Source organism: Nerophis lumbriciformis, linkage group LG21, assembly GCF_033978685.3.
Source record: "Nerophis lumbriciformis linkage group LG21, RoL_Nlum_v2.1, whole genome shotgun sequence".
In the NCBI taxonomy this organism is placed as follows: domain Eukaryota; kingdom Metazoa; phylum Chordata; class Actinopteri; order Syngnathiformes; family Syngnathidae; genus Nerophis; species Nerophis lumbriciformis.
The window spans coordinates 17,712,501-17,729,202 of NC_084568.2; the positions used below are offsets into that span (position 1 = coordinate 17,712,501).

The 16,702-nt window shown below is 40.2% G+C and overlaps 1 protein-coding gene across 3 annotated transcripts in view; it reads left to right on the forward strand.

Moving 5' to 3' along the window:
- The window catches only part of rbms3 (RNA binding motif, single stranded interacting protein), a 750,312-nt gene that overhangs the window by 197,973 nt on the left and 535,637 nt on the right, over nucleotides 1-16,702 (forward strand). For all 3 annotated transcript variants that reach the window (XM_061982784.2, XM_061982785.2, XM_061982783.2), the window contains exon 3: nucleotides 12,716-12,774. In XM_061982784.2, the coding sequence (XP_061838768.1) occupies nucleotides 12,716-12,774 (59 nt within the window). The remainder of the gene's footprint in view (nucleotides 1-12,715; nucleotides 12,775-16,702) is intronic.

A 16,702-nucleotide genomic window follows, 5' to 3' on the forward strand; every position in this document is an offset into this window, starting at 1 on the left:
TGCCACGCTATTTGCAGCTAGCTATTAGCAGTACTACTGCCATTTGAATATCTTGGTATTGCACAATAACAAAGTACCTTTATGATCAGTTTAATATAAAAACCCAATCTTTTACAAAATTCATAAATAGGTAGGGTGACCAGGTGTCCGGATTTAGGCCGGACAGTCCGGATTTTTAATGCCCTGTCCGGTGTCCGGCGCAGCATCAAGCCGGACACATATTTGTCCTCCTTTTTGAGGCACTATGCTTGAAGAGTGGAGTTTTTTCATCTTTGCTGGGCTGCAGCGCGATAGCCAATCAAAGACCGTAAAAAATGCCCCCAACGCAGTAACATATCAAATGATTGGCTAAGAGCGGTGTCGGATACAAATCTGCTTATCATTGGTTAAAAAAGTAAACAAGGGTCCATGTGCTGCTGCGGCATAACATTGACAGAAAGTTAGCATCATGCCAAAACGCAAGACCTCGTTTAATTCTGAATGGATAAAAGAGCACGAATTTATAACGAAAAGCAGTCGAAACTCATTCCATGGCTTCTGCACACTTTGTCGATGTGATGTCGACGTAAGTAGTCAGGGGAAAGCTGCAATTGAACGGCATGCGGGTACGGATAAACATAAAAGTAATAAACGTGCGGCAGGTACCTCTTCAATGAGGACATTTTTTCGTGAAGTTTCGTCGCCCCTGGATGACAAGATAACCGCTGCGTAGCTGTGCAAGGTGTACCATGCTGTAAAGCAGTGGTTCTCAAATGATACCCTGGGGGTATGTAATGTAATGTAAGCTCATAAACTGAACATCAAATCCAGAGGTGGGTAGTAACGCGCTACATTTACTCCGTTACATCTACTTGAGTAACTTTTGGGATAAATTGTACTTCTAAGAGTAGTTTTAATGCAACATACTTTTACTTGAGTATATCTATAGAGAAGAAACGCTACTTTTACTCCGCTACTTTTACTCCGCTACTTTTATCTACATTCAGCTCGCTACTCGCTACTAATTTTTATCCATCTGTTAATGCACGCTTTGTTTGTTTTTGTCTGTCAGACAGACCTTCAAAGTGCCTGCGTTTAAACAAATACAGTCACTGGTGACGTCTCCGTTCCACCAATCAGATGCAGTCACTGGTGACGTTGGACCAATCAAACAGAGCCATGGGTAGTAAATATTTGGGTGACTACTCCTTACTTTTACTTGAGTAATAAATCTCTAAAGTAACAGTACTCTTACTTGAGTACAATTTCTGGCGACTCTACCCACCTCTGATCAAATCAAGTAGGCTATTCCATTCATTACCATAAACCCAGAGTTTCCCCCATGCCATGATGGTTTGACCCTCACTAAAATGTCTGTCAAAAAGAACTGTGAAAAGAAATGCAATATTCAGTGTTGACAGCTAGATTTTTTGTAGACATGTTCCATAAATATTGATGTTAAAGATTTCTTTTTTTGTGAAGAAATTTTTAGAATTAAGTTCCTGAATCCAGGTGGATCTCCATTACAATCCCCAAAGAGGGCACTTTAAGTTGATGATTACTTCTATGTGTAGAAATCTTTATTTATTATTGAATCACTTGTTTATTTTTCAACAAGTTTTTAGTTATTTTATATATTTTTTTCCCAAATAGTTCAAGAAAGACCACTACAAATGAGCAATATTTTGCACTGTTATACAATTTAATAAATCAGAAACTGATGACATAGTGCTGTATTTTACTTCTTTATCTCTTTTTTTCAACCAAAAATGCTTTGCTCTGATTAGGGGGTACTTGAATTAAAAAAATGTTCACAGGGCGTACATCACTGAAAAAAGGTTGAGAACCACTGCTGTAAAACATCACCAGTCCTACAGAAGTTTAGACTGCGGCATGAAAGTGGACCGGGAGATTTTCAGTGACTATCCCACAGCTAAAGGGATGGCCTGTGGCCGAACAAAAGCCAAGGCATTGTGCGAGAACGTCATCGCTCACTATTTGGTACAGGAACATACCGACTACATAAAAGAAAACAACCTACCCTTTTCCGTGGCAACCGACGCTTCAAATAAAGGAACAAACAAGTGTTTTCCCATTGTGGTAAGGTATTTTCACTTTGATGAAGGCATCCAACATGTCCTGTTGGATTTTTATAGTGACAGCAACGAAACGTCAGAAGCCATAACAAACCAGCTGCTGGCAAAACTTGAGATGTCTGGCTTAGAGGTGAAAAACATGTCTGCATATGCAGCAGACAATGCCAGTGTCAATTGTGGCAAACATAACAGTGTGTATCAGAAGCTGAAACTGAGCCAAAAAGATGTGCTCCCTGCAAACTGTTTGGCCCATATTCTGCATAACGCAACCAGATATGCAGCAAGCAGCCTTGATGTTGATGTGGAACATTTTTTGTGGCATTTTTTTTTAATTATATATGTTAACTACATTTAAGTCCACACATGTTATGCTTTGTGGCACTCTGCACTTGAAAAGATTCATCTCAGTGGTCACTTTTTGAACACCACAATGTATTGAATAAATACAAATACTGTTAACAAACACTTGACTTTAATATTTTTTCCTATTCAGCCACACAAACATCATCTTTAAACCACTCACAATTGTACTATAAATAAGAGTATACCAGAGTCCTATGTACACCATAGTAATTTATTGATATGCCGCATAATGTCCTCCTTTTTGGTGTCATGGAAATGTTCACCCTATAAATAGGAGGTACCCAATCCTGAGCTTCAGGCGGTAAATGACCCCGAATGGCCAGATAAAAGCCATTTCTTAGTAAAAAAAAGTTTGATAAAATGCACCTGAAATACTTTCAGACCTTAAGAAACAAAATTCTCTAGTCTGATGAGACAAAGATTGAACTTTTTGTCAAGAATGCCAGGCATCATGTTTGGGGGACACCAGGCACCGCTCATCACCAGGCCAATACCATCCCTATAGCGAAGCATGCTGGTGGCAGCATCATGCTGTGGGGTTGTTTTTTGGCGGCAGGAACTGGGAGACCAGTCAGGATAGAGGGAAATATGATTGAATATTATATTAACCCACCTTCTTATGAAAAATAACAATTGTTGAGTTTTGGAATGGCAGTTATATCTCTTAGTTCTGTATTAGTATCTACTGCTGTAGTTCCCACACTGCAAAAATTGAAACCTAAGTAAGATTAAATATCTCAAATACGGGTGATATTTGCTTATTTTCTGTCTGATAAAATAATTCTTCTCACTAAGCACATTTTATGTTAGAGTGTTTTACTTGCTTTAAGGGTTTTGGTCCTAAATGATCTCAGTAAGATATTACAGCTTGTTGTTGAGATTTTAAGACCTATATTGAGTAAAACATGCTTGAAACTAGAATATCAACTGTTGCAAAGCTGTGTCATCAACACTCACAAGTATAAAACTACTTTTTTAAAGTAATAATTTCTTATTTAAAGCATGACAAAAAAAAATCATGACTTTGACACAATTGTGTCTTATATTAAAACAGATGACAGCCAAATGGACTTTGCTGTTTTATTTTCAATGAAACAATAGAAAATACGTACTCATTAGTAGTACAGTTATTATTAGTAAGAATATACTTATTTTAAGGTATTTTGGGGTTCATTTAGGTTAGCTAATTAGGGTACGCAATGTCCCTTTGGGACAGAGGACCCTATTGTATTTTGTGCGTTTTATTCTTTATTTCTTTATTGTTATACCGCCGCGTCTTTCAGCTGTAATTTGACCCCCTTAACATGCTTCAAAACTCACCTTATTTGACACACACATCAGGACTGGCGAAAATTGCGATCTAATCAAAAAACCAAACCCTAAAATTCTAAATTGCGCTCTAGCGCCCACTAGGAAAAAACACTGACAAAACTTCTTGTAACTTCCGGTAAGAATGTCGTAGAGACATGAAACAAAAACCTCTTTGTAGGTCTGACTTACACCTAGATTTCATACACTGACATCCATCAGCAAAAATTTACAGGAAGTTTGCAATTCCCCCTACTATACAAAATTTGAGTAAAAACAGTCACTTTTGCCTCTTTGAGCTGTAATTTGACCCCTTTAACATGCTTCAAAACTCACCAAACTGGACACACACATCAGGACTGGCAAAAATTGCGATCTAATCAAAAAACCAAACCCTAAAATTCAAAATTGCGCTCTAGCGCCCCCTAGGAAAAAACACAGACAAAACTTCTTGTAACTTCCGGTAGGAATGTCGTAGAGACATGAAACAAAAACCTCTATGTAGGTCTGACTTACACCTAGATTTCATACACTGACATCCATCAGCAAAAATTTACAGGAAGTTTGCAATTCCCCCTACTATACAAAATTTGAGTAAAAACAGTCACTTTTGCCTCTTTGAGCTGTAATTTGACCCCTTTAACATGCTTCAAAACTCACCAAACTGGACACACACATCAGGACTGGCAAAAATTGCGATCTAATCAAAAAACCAAACCCTAAAATTCAAAATTGCGCTCTAGCGCCCCCTAGGAAAAAACACAGACAAAACTTCTTGTAACTTCCGGTAGGAATGTCGTAGAGACATGAAACAAAAACCTCTATGTAGGTCTGACTTACACCTAGATTTCATACACTGACATCCATCAGCAAAAATCTACAGGAAGTTTGCAATTCCCCCTTCTAAACAAAATTTTAGTAAAAACAGTCACTTTTGCCTCTTTGAGCTGTAATTTGACCCCTTTAAAATGCTTCAAAACTCACCAAACTGGACACACACACCAGGACTGGCAAAAACTGCCATCTAAAAAAAAAAAACCCAACCCCAAAACTCGAAATTGCGCTCTAGCGCCCCCTAGGAAGAAAACACGGACACAACTGCTCCTAGGAAGACAACTCAGACTAAACTGCCTGTAACTTCCAGTAGGAATGTCGTAGAGACATGAAAAAAAAACCTCTAGACTTACATTTCATGTACTGACAACCCCCAGCTAAAATCAACAGAAAGTTTGCAATTCCCCCTTCAAAACAAAAGTTTTGTATAAAAAAATTATCTACTCTGAGCGCGTTTGTCGTGTCGGCTTCAAACTAGCACAGGAGAGAGATTGAACTCTTCTGATTAAAAATTGACGAAATAGTTTTAATTACTGCTCCGGTTTGGATTTTATGTGCCGTCAAAGTCGGTCCCGTCCATCGCTGCTTGCAGCTTTAATTTTACTTGTTTTGGAAAGTCTTGACAAGCCAAATTTCCTTATTCTATTGGCAGATGATTTTGCTTAGTTCAAATAAAATACCCCTAATTTTTTTTTTTTTTTTGTTTTGTTTTTGAACACTGACTTTTTGCAGTGCATGTTAGTGAATAGATATGCTTTGTTATACACTTTACAATTAATGTTTTTTTTTTGCTCCACCTTCTCTTGTACCTGTCATTCTTTTAGTGTTTCATTACCCAGCGTTGCATGATTACTCACAAATGTTCCTGTGGATGAATGGACAGCAAGTCTATAAATACATCCTTTGTTTAAACAGTCATTCCTTTCTGATTTCAGTCTTGACAATTGCAGTTACTCTGCAATCACCGCATGTTCTCTGATCAAGAAAACAACACGATTTATTGCCGCGTACTCATTGCCATGTGCTTCGCAGTGCGAACAAACATGACACGTATTTCCTGTGGCGTTGCAACGGAGGATGCATATCCCGATTACCAATTGGGCCTGTTTATCCGCTGAAGAGTGACAATCCATTGATTGGTGTGTATGTGTGCACTAATGCATAATTTGTGTGATCTGGTAGTTTTTCCCTCTCGGAGCTCATCAGTTCATGGATACCACCCACGCCACCGCAGCATGCAGTAAATAGAGTCAAATAGAGCCCGCCACTCGTTGAGAAATGGCACAATTATCCCCCACTGGTGAAATATGTGCTTGACGCACCGCTGCTTCTTCCCCGCAGAATGTGTTTGCGACTTTAAACGACTATACTTGTGGGATCTGAAAACCTGTGTTTTGCAAAAACTGATGTGAAATCCTTTATATGTTTGAATAGCTTTTTGAGGATCGCAATTTGTTTTTCGCGGCTTGGGTTGGCAGTGACTCAGGATTCAGAGCTCATTTGTGATGACTAGTGCCTTTAAAATGCCTATTTTATTTATGAATGATGTAATACTCAGTATAGTACCGTATTTTTCGGACTATAAGGCACATTTAAAATCCTTTAATTTTCTCAAAACTCAACAGTGTGCCTTATAACCCAGAATCATTTTGGTTATGCTTACTGTCAGGTTCAAACACTGATGACATCTATTAAACAAGACAAGAAGTAAGGAATTAAACAGAGACAGAATTACATTTGGCTCAATTGAGGAGAAACGTTTGGGCTGTACTCTTGCCCAGTCTCCACCACACTCTGACAAAAGATTGTACGCCTCCTCTTTTATTTGGACTTTCCCTGATTACATGGCAACAGCTGTTTCTAAGGGAGGGGGGTCGTAAACAGCCATCGCCCTTATCACAAAACAGTTCAAAGAAAAGGTCGTAAAACTGTTCAAAGAAGAGGTGCCTGGAGGGAGGTCAGGCCCTGCCTCCTCTCCGCTTTGTAGATCTCAGGTAAAGACAATATCATTCTGTGGATTAGAATACATCAAAGAAACTGACGCTTTCATGTCGCTTCCCATCGTACACAGTGGAGTTTTACAAGCCTTTTGCTTGGTAGGATCAAAGACAGCTTTTGTCTGCTCGCCGGGAACTCATGGCAACACAAAGTGTTGCGATAACTTACATGCAATTATTCTGACACTTACCGACCTCGAAGCTATTTTATTTGGTACATGGTGAAATGTAAAGTGTAAAAGTGTGACCAGTAGATGGCAGTCACGCATAAGAGATATGTGTAGACTGCAATATGACTCAAGTAAACAACACCAACATTGTATATGTTCCATTGAAAATATAGAACATTACACACAGCGTTCAAAAATCGATCAAAATGTTTTAGTACGACTCTGGTAAGCTATGATGGATTGTACTGTGCTTCAACATACGAGTATTATTATGGGGTGTGTATAAGGTAAGAGATATTATCTGGCGTTTTGTTTCACAATATTATGCAAAAGCAACTTTTCTTACAAAGTGTTTATACTGTAAATATTATTACACAATAGCAGTTGGATTGTATTTTTGTAGTTTTGATTAACATGTTTGGATTTGTTGAACTCTCCATGCATAATCCCCAATGCTAATGGGAAGCATGTATAATGCATAGTCAATGTAAATTAGCATCACGCTAACACATTTTAAAAAAAGCGGAGCATTACTGTGCTTGCAAACATATTCCATTCTTGCTCTGTTGGCATGGAAAGTTGCCACACTACCAAAGACTATAAAAATGGCACCCACCCATCCACTCAGCATCAAGGGTTGGAATTGGGGGTTAAATCACCAAAATTATTCCCGGGCGTGGCCACCGCTGCTGCCCACTGCTCCCCTCACCTCCCAGGGGGTGATCAAGGGTGATGGGTCAAATGCAGAGAATAATTTCGCCACACCTAGTGTGTTTTTTTCGACAATCATTGGTACTCTAACTTTAACTGTTTATCTATTGTACAGTGTTTGTTTCCTCGCCAAGTGCTTGAGTCGGTGCAGTGTCTGCAGTCGGACGTGACGTCACGTGCAACAAAGTTATCGAGGGGTTGATTGGGTGTTCATCCCTGCTTGACTGTGCTAAACAATGTATGCTAAACTTGTGGTAACCAGGGGCCTCATGGAACTAGCGTTACGTCTAAAAAATAGACGTGCATGTCATGATTAGTCAATTTGAGGTCATGTCTTGTTTAGTTTTGGGGTATTTTGGGGTTTACTTCCTGTTTTACGTTCTTATTTTGTTCCCACTTCCTTTTCTGTATGCGTTAGTTAGCACTGGCTTCACCACTGCTTACAGGTGATTGGCGATTATGCTTTCCACCTGCCACTAATTATCCCCTGAGGACTATTTTAGCAAGTTTCATAGCTTAGTTGGTTGTCGGGTCATCGCTTCTTCGTCGCATATGCTGCTGTTGTCTAGTTGCTGCTTTCTCCTGAGGCTAATGTGAGTTTTTTTTGGTTTCTGATTCTTGCACAGTTTTGTATTTTTGCATTTTGGTGCTTCTTGGACTTGTTGGCCTATATATTCCTGTGTGCATTATCAAGCACCTTTCTTGTTTTTTTTGCCTTTTTGCATTTTTTTTACATTGTGCCACTACTTTTGAGCACCTCCTTTTTGTTTATTTTTTTATCGGTCAGATGAAGCCTCATGAAAAACTGAACCACTTGAGCCAATTGGTTTGGGAATTTCTCGAAGCTTCAATACACACTTCCGCAAAGAACCTGCTGGCCAAATGAATACAAAAATGGTAAAATGGGTTATACGTGTATAGCGCATTTCTACCTTCAAAGGTACTCAAAGCGCTTTGACACTATTTCCACATTCACCCATTCACACACACATTCACACACTGATGGCGGGAGCTGCCATGCAAGGCCCTAACCTAACCACGACCCATCAGGAGCAAGGGTGAAGTGTCTTGCTCAAGGACACAACGGACGTGACTAGGTTGGTAGAAGCTGGGGATCGAACCAGGAACCCTCAGGTTGCTGGCACGGCCACGCTTCCAACTTGGCCACGCTTCCAACTTCGCCACACGATGGATGGATGGATGGATGGATGGATAAAAAACACAGAGGCTATTTCATCCCTACAATCCTGTTTCGCAGGTTTTCCTGCTCCCCTGAAGAGCAGGGAAACAGGCTTGTAGGGATGAAATAGGTCAGGAAAAAGCAATGCATAACGGATATACCACGGTAACCTCGACTATATATATATATATATATATATATATATATATATATATATATATATATATATATATATATATATATATATATATATGTGTACGTTAGAGATGCGCGGATAGGCAATTATTTCATCCGCAACCGCATCAGAAAGTCGTCAACCATCCGCAATTCACCCGATCTAACATTTGATCAGAACTGCATCCGCCCGCCATCCGCCCGCACCCGCCCGTTGTTATATATCTAATATAGACGATGCAAGGCATTAGTGAGGTTATAAAGCTTTTGCCTGTTAAAGAAAGGAGACTGATCCAACGCAGCACAGACATTCGCGTGCCACGCTGTCACGACCCAGACACCAGTGCGCAATCATATGGGAGCCGCGCTGAGCGCACCTCCAAGCGCGTCTCGCTGCCGGCGACGGCCGGGTATATGGGCCCGACGCTCCAGCGCCATCCATTTTCAGGGCTAGTTGATTCGGGAGGTGGGTTGTTACACACTCCTTAGCGGGTTCCAACTTCCATGGCCACCGTCCTAGCTGCTGTCTATATCAACCAGGGTGAGCCCCACCCCTTTCGTGAGCGCACTGCGCGCGGAGTGACCCTTGTTACGCGCCCCCGGCCACGGGGGTGGCGGGCAGGTAAGCTGCTTACCTGCTGCGCGTGACGCCGGCCGCGGCGAAGGCGGACGAGGCGGGGTGTCGTTGCGGTGGGCGCGGTGGTGACCCTGGACGTGCGTTGGGCCCTTCTCGCGGATCGCCTCAGCTACGGCTCCCGGTGGGGCCCTCTCGGGGGAAGGGGCCTCGGTCCCGGACCCCGGCGAGGCGTCGGGGGCCTTCTCCGCTCCGTAAAAGTGTCCATCTCTTTTTTTTTTTTTCTTCTGTTGTGGCATATGCAGCAGGTGCCTGCTCGTTTTTCGTATGTGGGTAACAACATTTAACTATGTATATATTGTAATGTTCCCAGGAACGTAGGCTCATAGACTTATTTGTTTGTCTCGTATTTATTGTAATAAGATGCAATGTAACCACACAACAGCTCCAATGTGCGTCTCCCCTCTTTCCCGGCAAAACTCGAACTAACACTTCCTGTCAACAACGTCACTTCCCTAACTTGCCCGGAAGTCCCGCCCCCCAGCCAAAGCCATAGGCTAACACCCCGTAGCTAGCCGCTACATCATATTTCCGAATTGGTTTAACTGCCACCCGCCTGAATCTATTTAAAATCTAATTTTTTTTAATTTCAATCGCCTGACCCGACCCGACCCGACCCGCTGATAAAATCTAATTTTTTTAAATTTCATCCGCCCGATTCGCGGATAATCCGCGGACTCCGCGGTTGTGCCCGCAAACCGCGCATCTCTAGTGTACGTGTATATATGACATAAGACATATTTTATTATACTTTAAATTACCGAGCAAAACCATGTTGTCAAACATTCACCCATTCACACACACATTCACACACTGATGGTGGGAGCTGCCATGCAAGACCCTAACCTAACCACTACCCATCAGGAGCAAGGGTGAAGTGTCTTGCTCAAGGACACAACGGACGTGACTAGGTTGGTAGAAACTGGGGATCGAACCAGGAACCCTCAGGTTGCTGGCACGGCCACGCTCCCAACTTTGCGATGGATGGATGGATGGATGGATGGAGAGGCTATTTCATCCCTACAAGCCTGTTTCGGAGGTTCCCCTGCTCCCCTGAAGAGCAGGGAAACAGGTTTGTAGGGATGACATATGTCAAGAAAAAGCATTGTATAACGGATAAACCACAAGTACCTCGACTATATATATGTGTATGTATGTATGACATAAAACATATTTTATTATACTTGAATTTACCGAGCAAAGCCATGATGTCAAACATTTGTTCTGATCCATTGTCATTTCCAAGAGCCGTAATGGACGCAACACTTCAATGCATCACACAGACTGTGTGGTTAGGAAACAGCTGTTTGTAATTATTCATTTGACCAGCAGGTGGAGTGTTGTGCCGAAACGTGAATTGAAGCTTCGAGAACTTCCCAAACCAATTGGCTCAAGTCGTTCATTGTCTCCATGAGGCTTCATCTGACCAGCTTTGAAATGCCTTTTTTTTATGAATGATGTAATACTCGGTATAGTATTAGGATTAAGGTAAAACAGTTACAAAAATAATGTTTTTTTTGCAGTAACTCAGTAATGCAAAGCATAATGTGTCCATTTTTAGTAATACTATAGGTAGGTTTATTCTATACCTACGTACCTTTCACTTTCATTTCATTTAGAGACAGTTTGAACGGATACGATACTAATTCCTGCCACCTTGGACTCAATACTGGGACTCAAAAAGGAGCGATTTTCACTATTTCCTTTAATTAATGTTTATTTGTTTGTTATATAATCCCACCTTTTTTCAGTTATAATAACTGTGCTGTCCAGTTGTTATATCTTGTTTTCTTACACTCATTTGCAAGTGCATGCAGTTGTAATTCTGACCTGTTTGTATTTTGCAAAAATGGTAGAATCATATGTTAGGGCAGGTTGTATAATGTTTTTCTGTCACCTTGAGGAAATGGCATAAAGAGAAAGATGACAATATAATGTAACTTGGACAATGATGGACAGAACAGAATAGTTTGTTTTAATTTTGGGTTTGCTTTGCAGCCCGCAAGTAGTGTTTTAACAGCCATCAACACATTCTAAAAATATTATTTAGAAAAAAAAAATAACATTAAAAGTTGAATACAAAAGAAAATGGGTGAAATCCAACAAAAAAAATTTGCAATGTTGACTTTAAAAAAACAAAACTGCCATGTAGGCCATTTGTTTCTTTAAAACTGTCAATATTGAGTATTGAATGTATTTGTTCTGAATTATTGACCTATTCAAGGCTTCAATTACTTCACATAAAAAAATCCACTTTGAAAAATATATTTTTAGGAAAGTATTGCATTATTTGTTTGTCATATGAACATTTTTTTTTTTTTTTTTTTTTTTTTTTTTTTACAAAAAAGGCATGAAACAAATATTAAAACAAAAATTGACGGGTAGATTTGAAGTTGATCTCGAGATTTAAACGTTGAAAGTAAAAACAAAATTGTATGACTTATGTTTTAACACTTATGAATGGGGCCATTTTGATTCCTCAAGAACTTTAAGTGGGATTTTTATTTTTTTTTAAACTCATTACTCAAAAAATAAAACAATAATTACAAGCAATATTATGGATTATTGAGCTGTTTACGGCTCCGATTACTTCACATCAAATATTTCACTTTGAAAACCTTTTGGGGGGGAAATATTGAATATTGTTTGTTTTTGCCACAAAAAACAGGATTTTGACAAAAATGTTGTAAAACGAACACTTTAAAGAAATAACCTTGTATCGACAGATTTACCTGAAGTTGACATATTTTTAACATTGTTTATGACTGAGACCCTTCCGGGTCCCTGGGACAAAAGTTGAAGAGAGCCCTAAAGGTTAAACTTTTATATTGTATTAAAGGTTTATGTTGTATTGGTTTTGTAAATGAAAAAAAAATCAAAACGGCCAGCATATGTTTTAATTTTTTTAATGTGCATTGTTGCGTCTGACCAGTCTTCCTCTCAGGGAATACAAGTCACTGGTCAATCCCAAATTATTTCAGATGACATATATGTTGAGTAAGAAGGACCATCATGACAGAATAGGAATGTTATGAAGTTTTACTAAAGCTTTAGTAGACCAGTCCTACAGTCCGTTAATAGCGGCATCTAGAAGCGGTCTGAAAGCCAAACGGAAAGAGACAATTTATTGAATACGTGTATTTGTGATTCTGTTCTTTTAGGTTACGCATAAGTACATGGCATGGCGATACCTTTTATATCATTTAGTAGGTTTAAAACCCTTGATTCTAGGTTAAAAAAACAAGTGATTTTTGTGTCTGTCTTTACAGGTATGGAAAGATAGTTTCAACAAAGGCCATTCTGGATAAGAACACCAACCAGTGCAAAGGTAGGTTACTTGGTCTTGTACATCAATCATTTCTCATTCACGTTGGCCTCTGTGGTCAAGAACAATGTTTAACACAAATATCAAATTGATAACCATGTGATAGGAACATATATTTTTAATTTAGTTTGGTTAAGTTAATTTAGCATTTGTATACCTTTTGTATAGAATAGAGTTCAACCGACGCTTAAGAATCACTTTCACAAAATTCCTTCCTTAAGTACGAGAGGTGCAATAATCACGGCTAGTACCTCCTGTTTCGATTTAGTAAGGAGAAACAAACCTAAAACTGCTGAGATTTTGTTGAATAATTTTTTACAGATTAGCATGGAAACTGAAATCTGCTAACAGGCAATTCCTTCAAAAACACAATTTGTGATACACCAAATTTTTGAAGTGCGACTTTGGGCCGAAAAATGGTCGAAATACTTTTATCACCAAAACAACACTGCCACATGTCTGCGGTAGAAATGGGCCAGTCACCTGTTTTAAGGTACAATACAGGCCAAAATTTTGGACACACCTTCTCCTCACTCAATGAGTTTTCTTTATTTTCATGACTACTAACAATTGTAGATTGTCCTGAAGGCATCAAAACTATGAATGAACACATGTGGACATATGTACTTAACAAAAAAAAAGGTGAAATAACTGAAAACATGTTTTATACTCTAGTTTCTTCAAAATAGCCACCCTTTGCTCTGACTACCGCTTTGCACACTCTTGGCATTCTCTCAATGAGCTTCATGAGGTACCTGCAATGGTTTTCACTTCACAGGTGTGCGGTCAGAAAAGCAATCAGTATCTGATATGACCACCATTCGCACATATCTCCTTTGCATAGAGTTGATCGGGTTGTTGATTGTGGCCTGTGGAAAGTTCCACTCTGCTTTAATGGCTGTGCAAAGTTGCTGGATATTGGCAGGAACTGGAACACGCTGTCGTATACGCCGATACACAGCATCCCAAACATGCTCAATGGGTGACATGTCCAGTGAGCATACTTGCCAACGGTGCGGATGTTCTCCCGAATTGTATTTGTCATTCTTGTTTGGTGTGGGTTCACAGTGTGGCGCATATTTGTAACAGTGTTAAAGGTGTTTATACGGCCACCCTCAGTGTGACCTGTATGGCTGTTGATCAAGTATGTCTTGCAGTCACTTGTGTGTGTATGCAGAAGCCGCATACAACATGTGACAAGCCGGTACGCTGTTTGTATGGTGATAAAGCGGACGCTAAAGGCAGTGCCATCACGGCATGCCCTTAGTATTGTTGTCCGGGTGAAAATCGGGAGAAATTCGGGAGAATGGTTGCCCCGGGAGATTTTCAGAAGGGGCACTGAAATTCTGGAGTCTCCCGGAAAAATCGGGAGGGTTGGCAAGTATGCCAGTGAGTAGGCTGGCTATGCAAGAACTGGGATGTTTTCAGCTTCCAGCAATTGTGTACAGATGCTGAGGTACTGCCTAATTCTCTGAAACACCTTTGGAGACGGCAGTTTACGGGCAACAGCTCTGGTGGACATTCTTGCAGTCAGCATGCCGACTGCACGCTCCCTCCAAAATTGCCACATCTGTGTAACAAATCTGCACACTTCAGAGTGGCCTTTTCTTGTAGGCAGCCTAAAGCACTATCTAGGTCAGGCCAGGGCAATTATTTTGACTCGGGGGCCAAATTTTGAGAAAAAAATGTGTCTGGGGCCGGTATATCTATTTTTAGGAAAACTAATATAAAACCTCACAATAAAGTCTGATTGAATGCTAAAAATGTTATGACAGACCGCCTTAAAAACGGAATTTAAATATTTTCTATGAACGATAAAACCCTGAATATTGACAACACATGAACGTCACACCTCCTCTCAATCGACATATTTTAAAATCAAGCCAAATGCAACAAATATGCAACAAACACAGCGAAATATGAACGCGAAGGGTACAAAAACAAAAAACATATATATCTGACACATCACTAAGCTTTAGAACTTTCTTGTAAAAATCTCCTTCTGCGTCTGTCCCTGACACTCACATTTCAGGCTGGCCGCTCTGGAAACACTCTGTGGAAACGCTCCCCACCCACACTGCTTGGTGCCTCGTCTGAGCTGCTGTGACGTAGATTACCATAGTCACTAGTAGGGTTGTACGGTATACGGGTATTAGTATAGTACCGCGATACTAATGAATCATATTCGGTACCATACCGCCTCTGAAAGTACCGGTCCGCCAAACCCTAAGATTTTTTGTTAAAATTAAGCCAATAATGCAATTTTTTCCGGTCCCCTTTATTTAGAAAAGTATCGAAAAGTACCAAAAAGTATCAAAATAATATTGGCATCGGGACAACACTAATCACTAAGAAATCATGCAAAAGTACAGATTCCAACCATTGAAATACATTGTATAGTTGAAGACTTATGGTCATTTGAAAACATCAATGCACATCATAATGGCAGCTACAGTTTCCATTTTAAAGATCTAAAAAAAATATTTGGGAATGTCCGGCGGGCCAGATTGAAAAGCTTAACAGGCCGCATGTGGCCCCTGGTCCTTAATTTACCTAGGTATGATCTAGGTCGTCCTTAGACAAGCCTTCCAACGTTGTCTCCAGTCATCCTGGTTCTCCATACATCTGGCCAGCTCGTTGGTGCTTTGTGCTCCCGCATCATTCTTGAGTACATCCACATGTGTAACAGTGGGACGTCCTTGTGACTGGTGCCCATGTGTTGGCTCCCACTGTACCAGTTTGCTGGCTGGCAGCTCCTGGTGTCTTTGGCAGTGTCCTGCTAGTCTCGGTCTCCCGGCTGCTATTTTGTCGCTCACCCTTATGTATTCCAGCATACAGATTGTCGTTGGTAACATGTGTACACTTGCTGATGTTGAGCACTACACGTAGCATTCCGGTGTAGAGACTTCTGCAGGGTTGGCTTCAGGGTCCAGCATTCACTGCCATATTGGAGAACAGATTCCACAGTCTGTGCAATAATCATGCTGTTCAATCAGCATCTTGATATGCCACACCTGTGAAGTGAGATGGATTATCTTGACAAAGACGAAATGCTCACTAACACAGATTTATGGACAATATTTGAGAGGAATAGGTCTTTTGTGTCCATAGTAAAAGTTTTAGATCTTTGAGTTCAACTTATGAAACATGGGAGCAAAAACAAAAGTGTTGCGTTTATGTTTTTGTTCAGTGTAGTTTCGACTTAACTCTTGTGTGGTGTTCGGGTCTGTGGGACCCTTTTTTAATTTGCTATTAAAAGAAAATTATACAATTAATTCATCTTTCAAACTGAGACTCACTGACTTTGGCTAATTTTCTGTGAAGAACATATGTCAGAATACATATTTAATGACAACACACCATACACCCCCCCGACACATTTCTATTACATATAAGATGTCGGGGTCCACTGGACCCGTGGCTAATAGAAGTTCAAGGTTCAAGGTTCAACTTTATTGTCCAAGCGGGGAAATTTGTCTTGGGCACAGTGCATCATTGCTTTCTTAACATACCCAAAAACAACAGAACAAAAACACAAGCACAGATACAACCACAACCATACAACTAACATTTAAACATCAGAACATGGAGCTTGATAGACATAGGTGGCACTTTGATGTAGGCATAAAATCTACAGTATGGAGATAAAGATAAAGTACCAGTGTGCATTGCACTAGAGCTCATGGATAAAGTGCTGTGTGCTAAAGTGCTTAGTTCTAAAGTGCTATGTGCTAAAGTGCTATGTGCTAAAAAAGTGCTAACCTATGTATTAACATTCTATTGCACATTGTTGGTCAGCATAATGGAGGCTGGGACAAATGATAATTTAAGGCGGTTAGATTTGCATAGTGGGACCCGGAGTCTTCTCCCTGATGGCATGGTTCCATATTCAGGGAAGAGTGGCTGTTGTGAGTTGGAAATAATTTTCTTG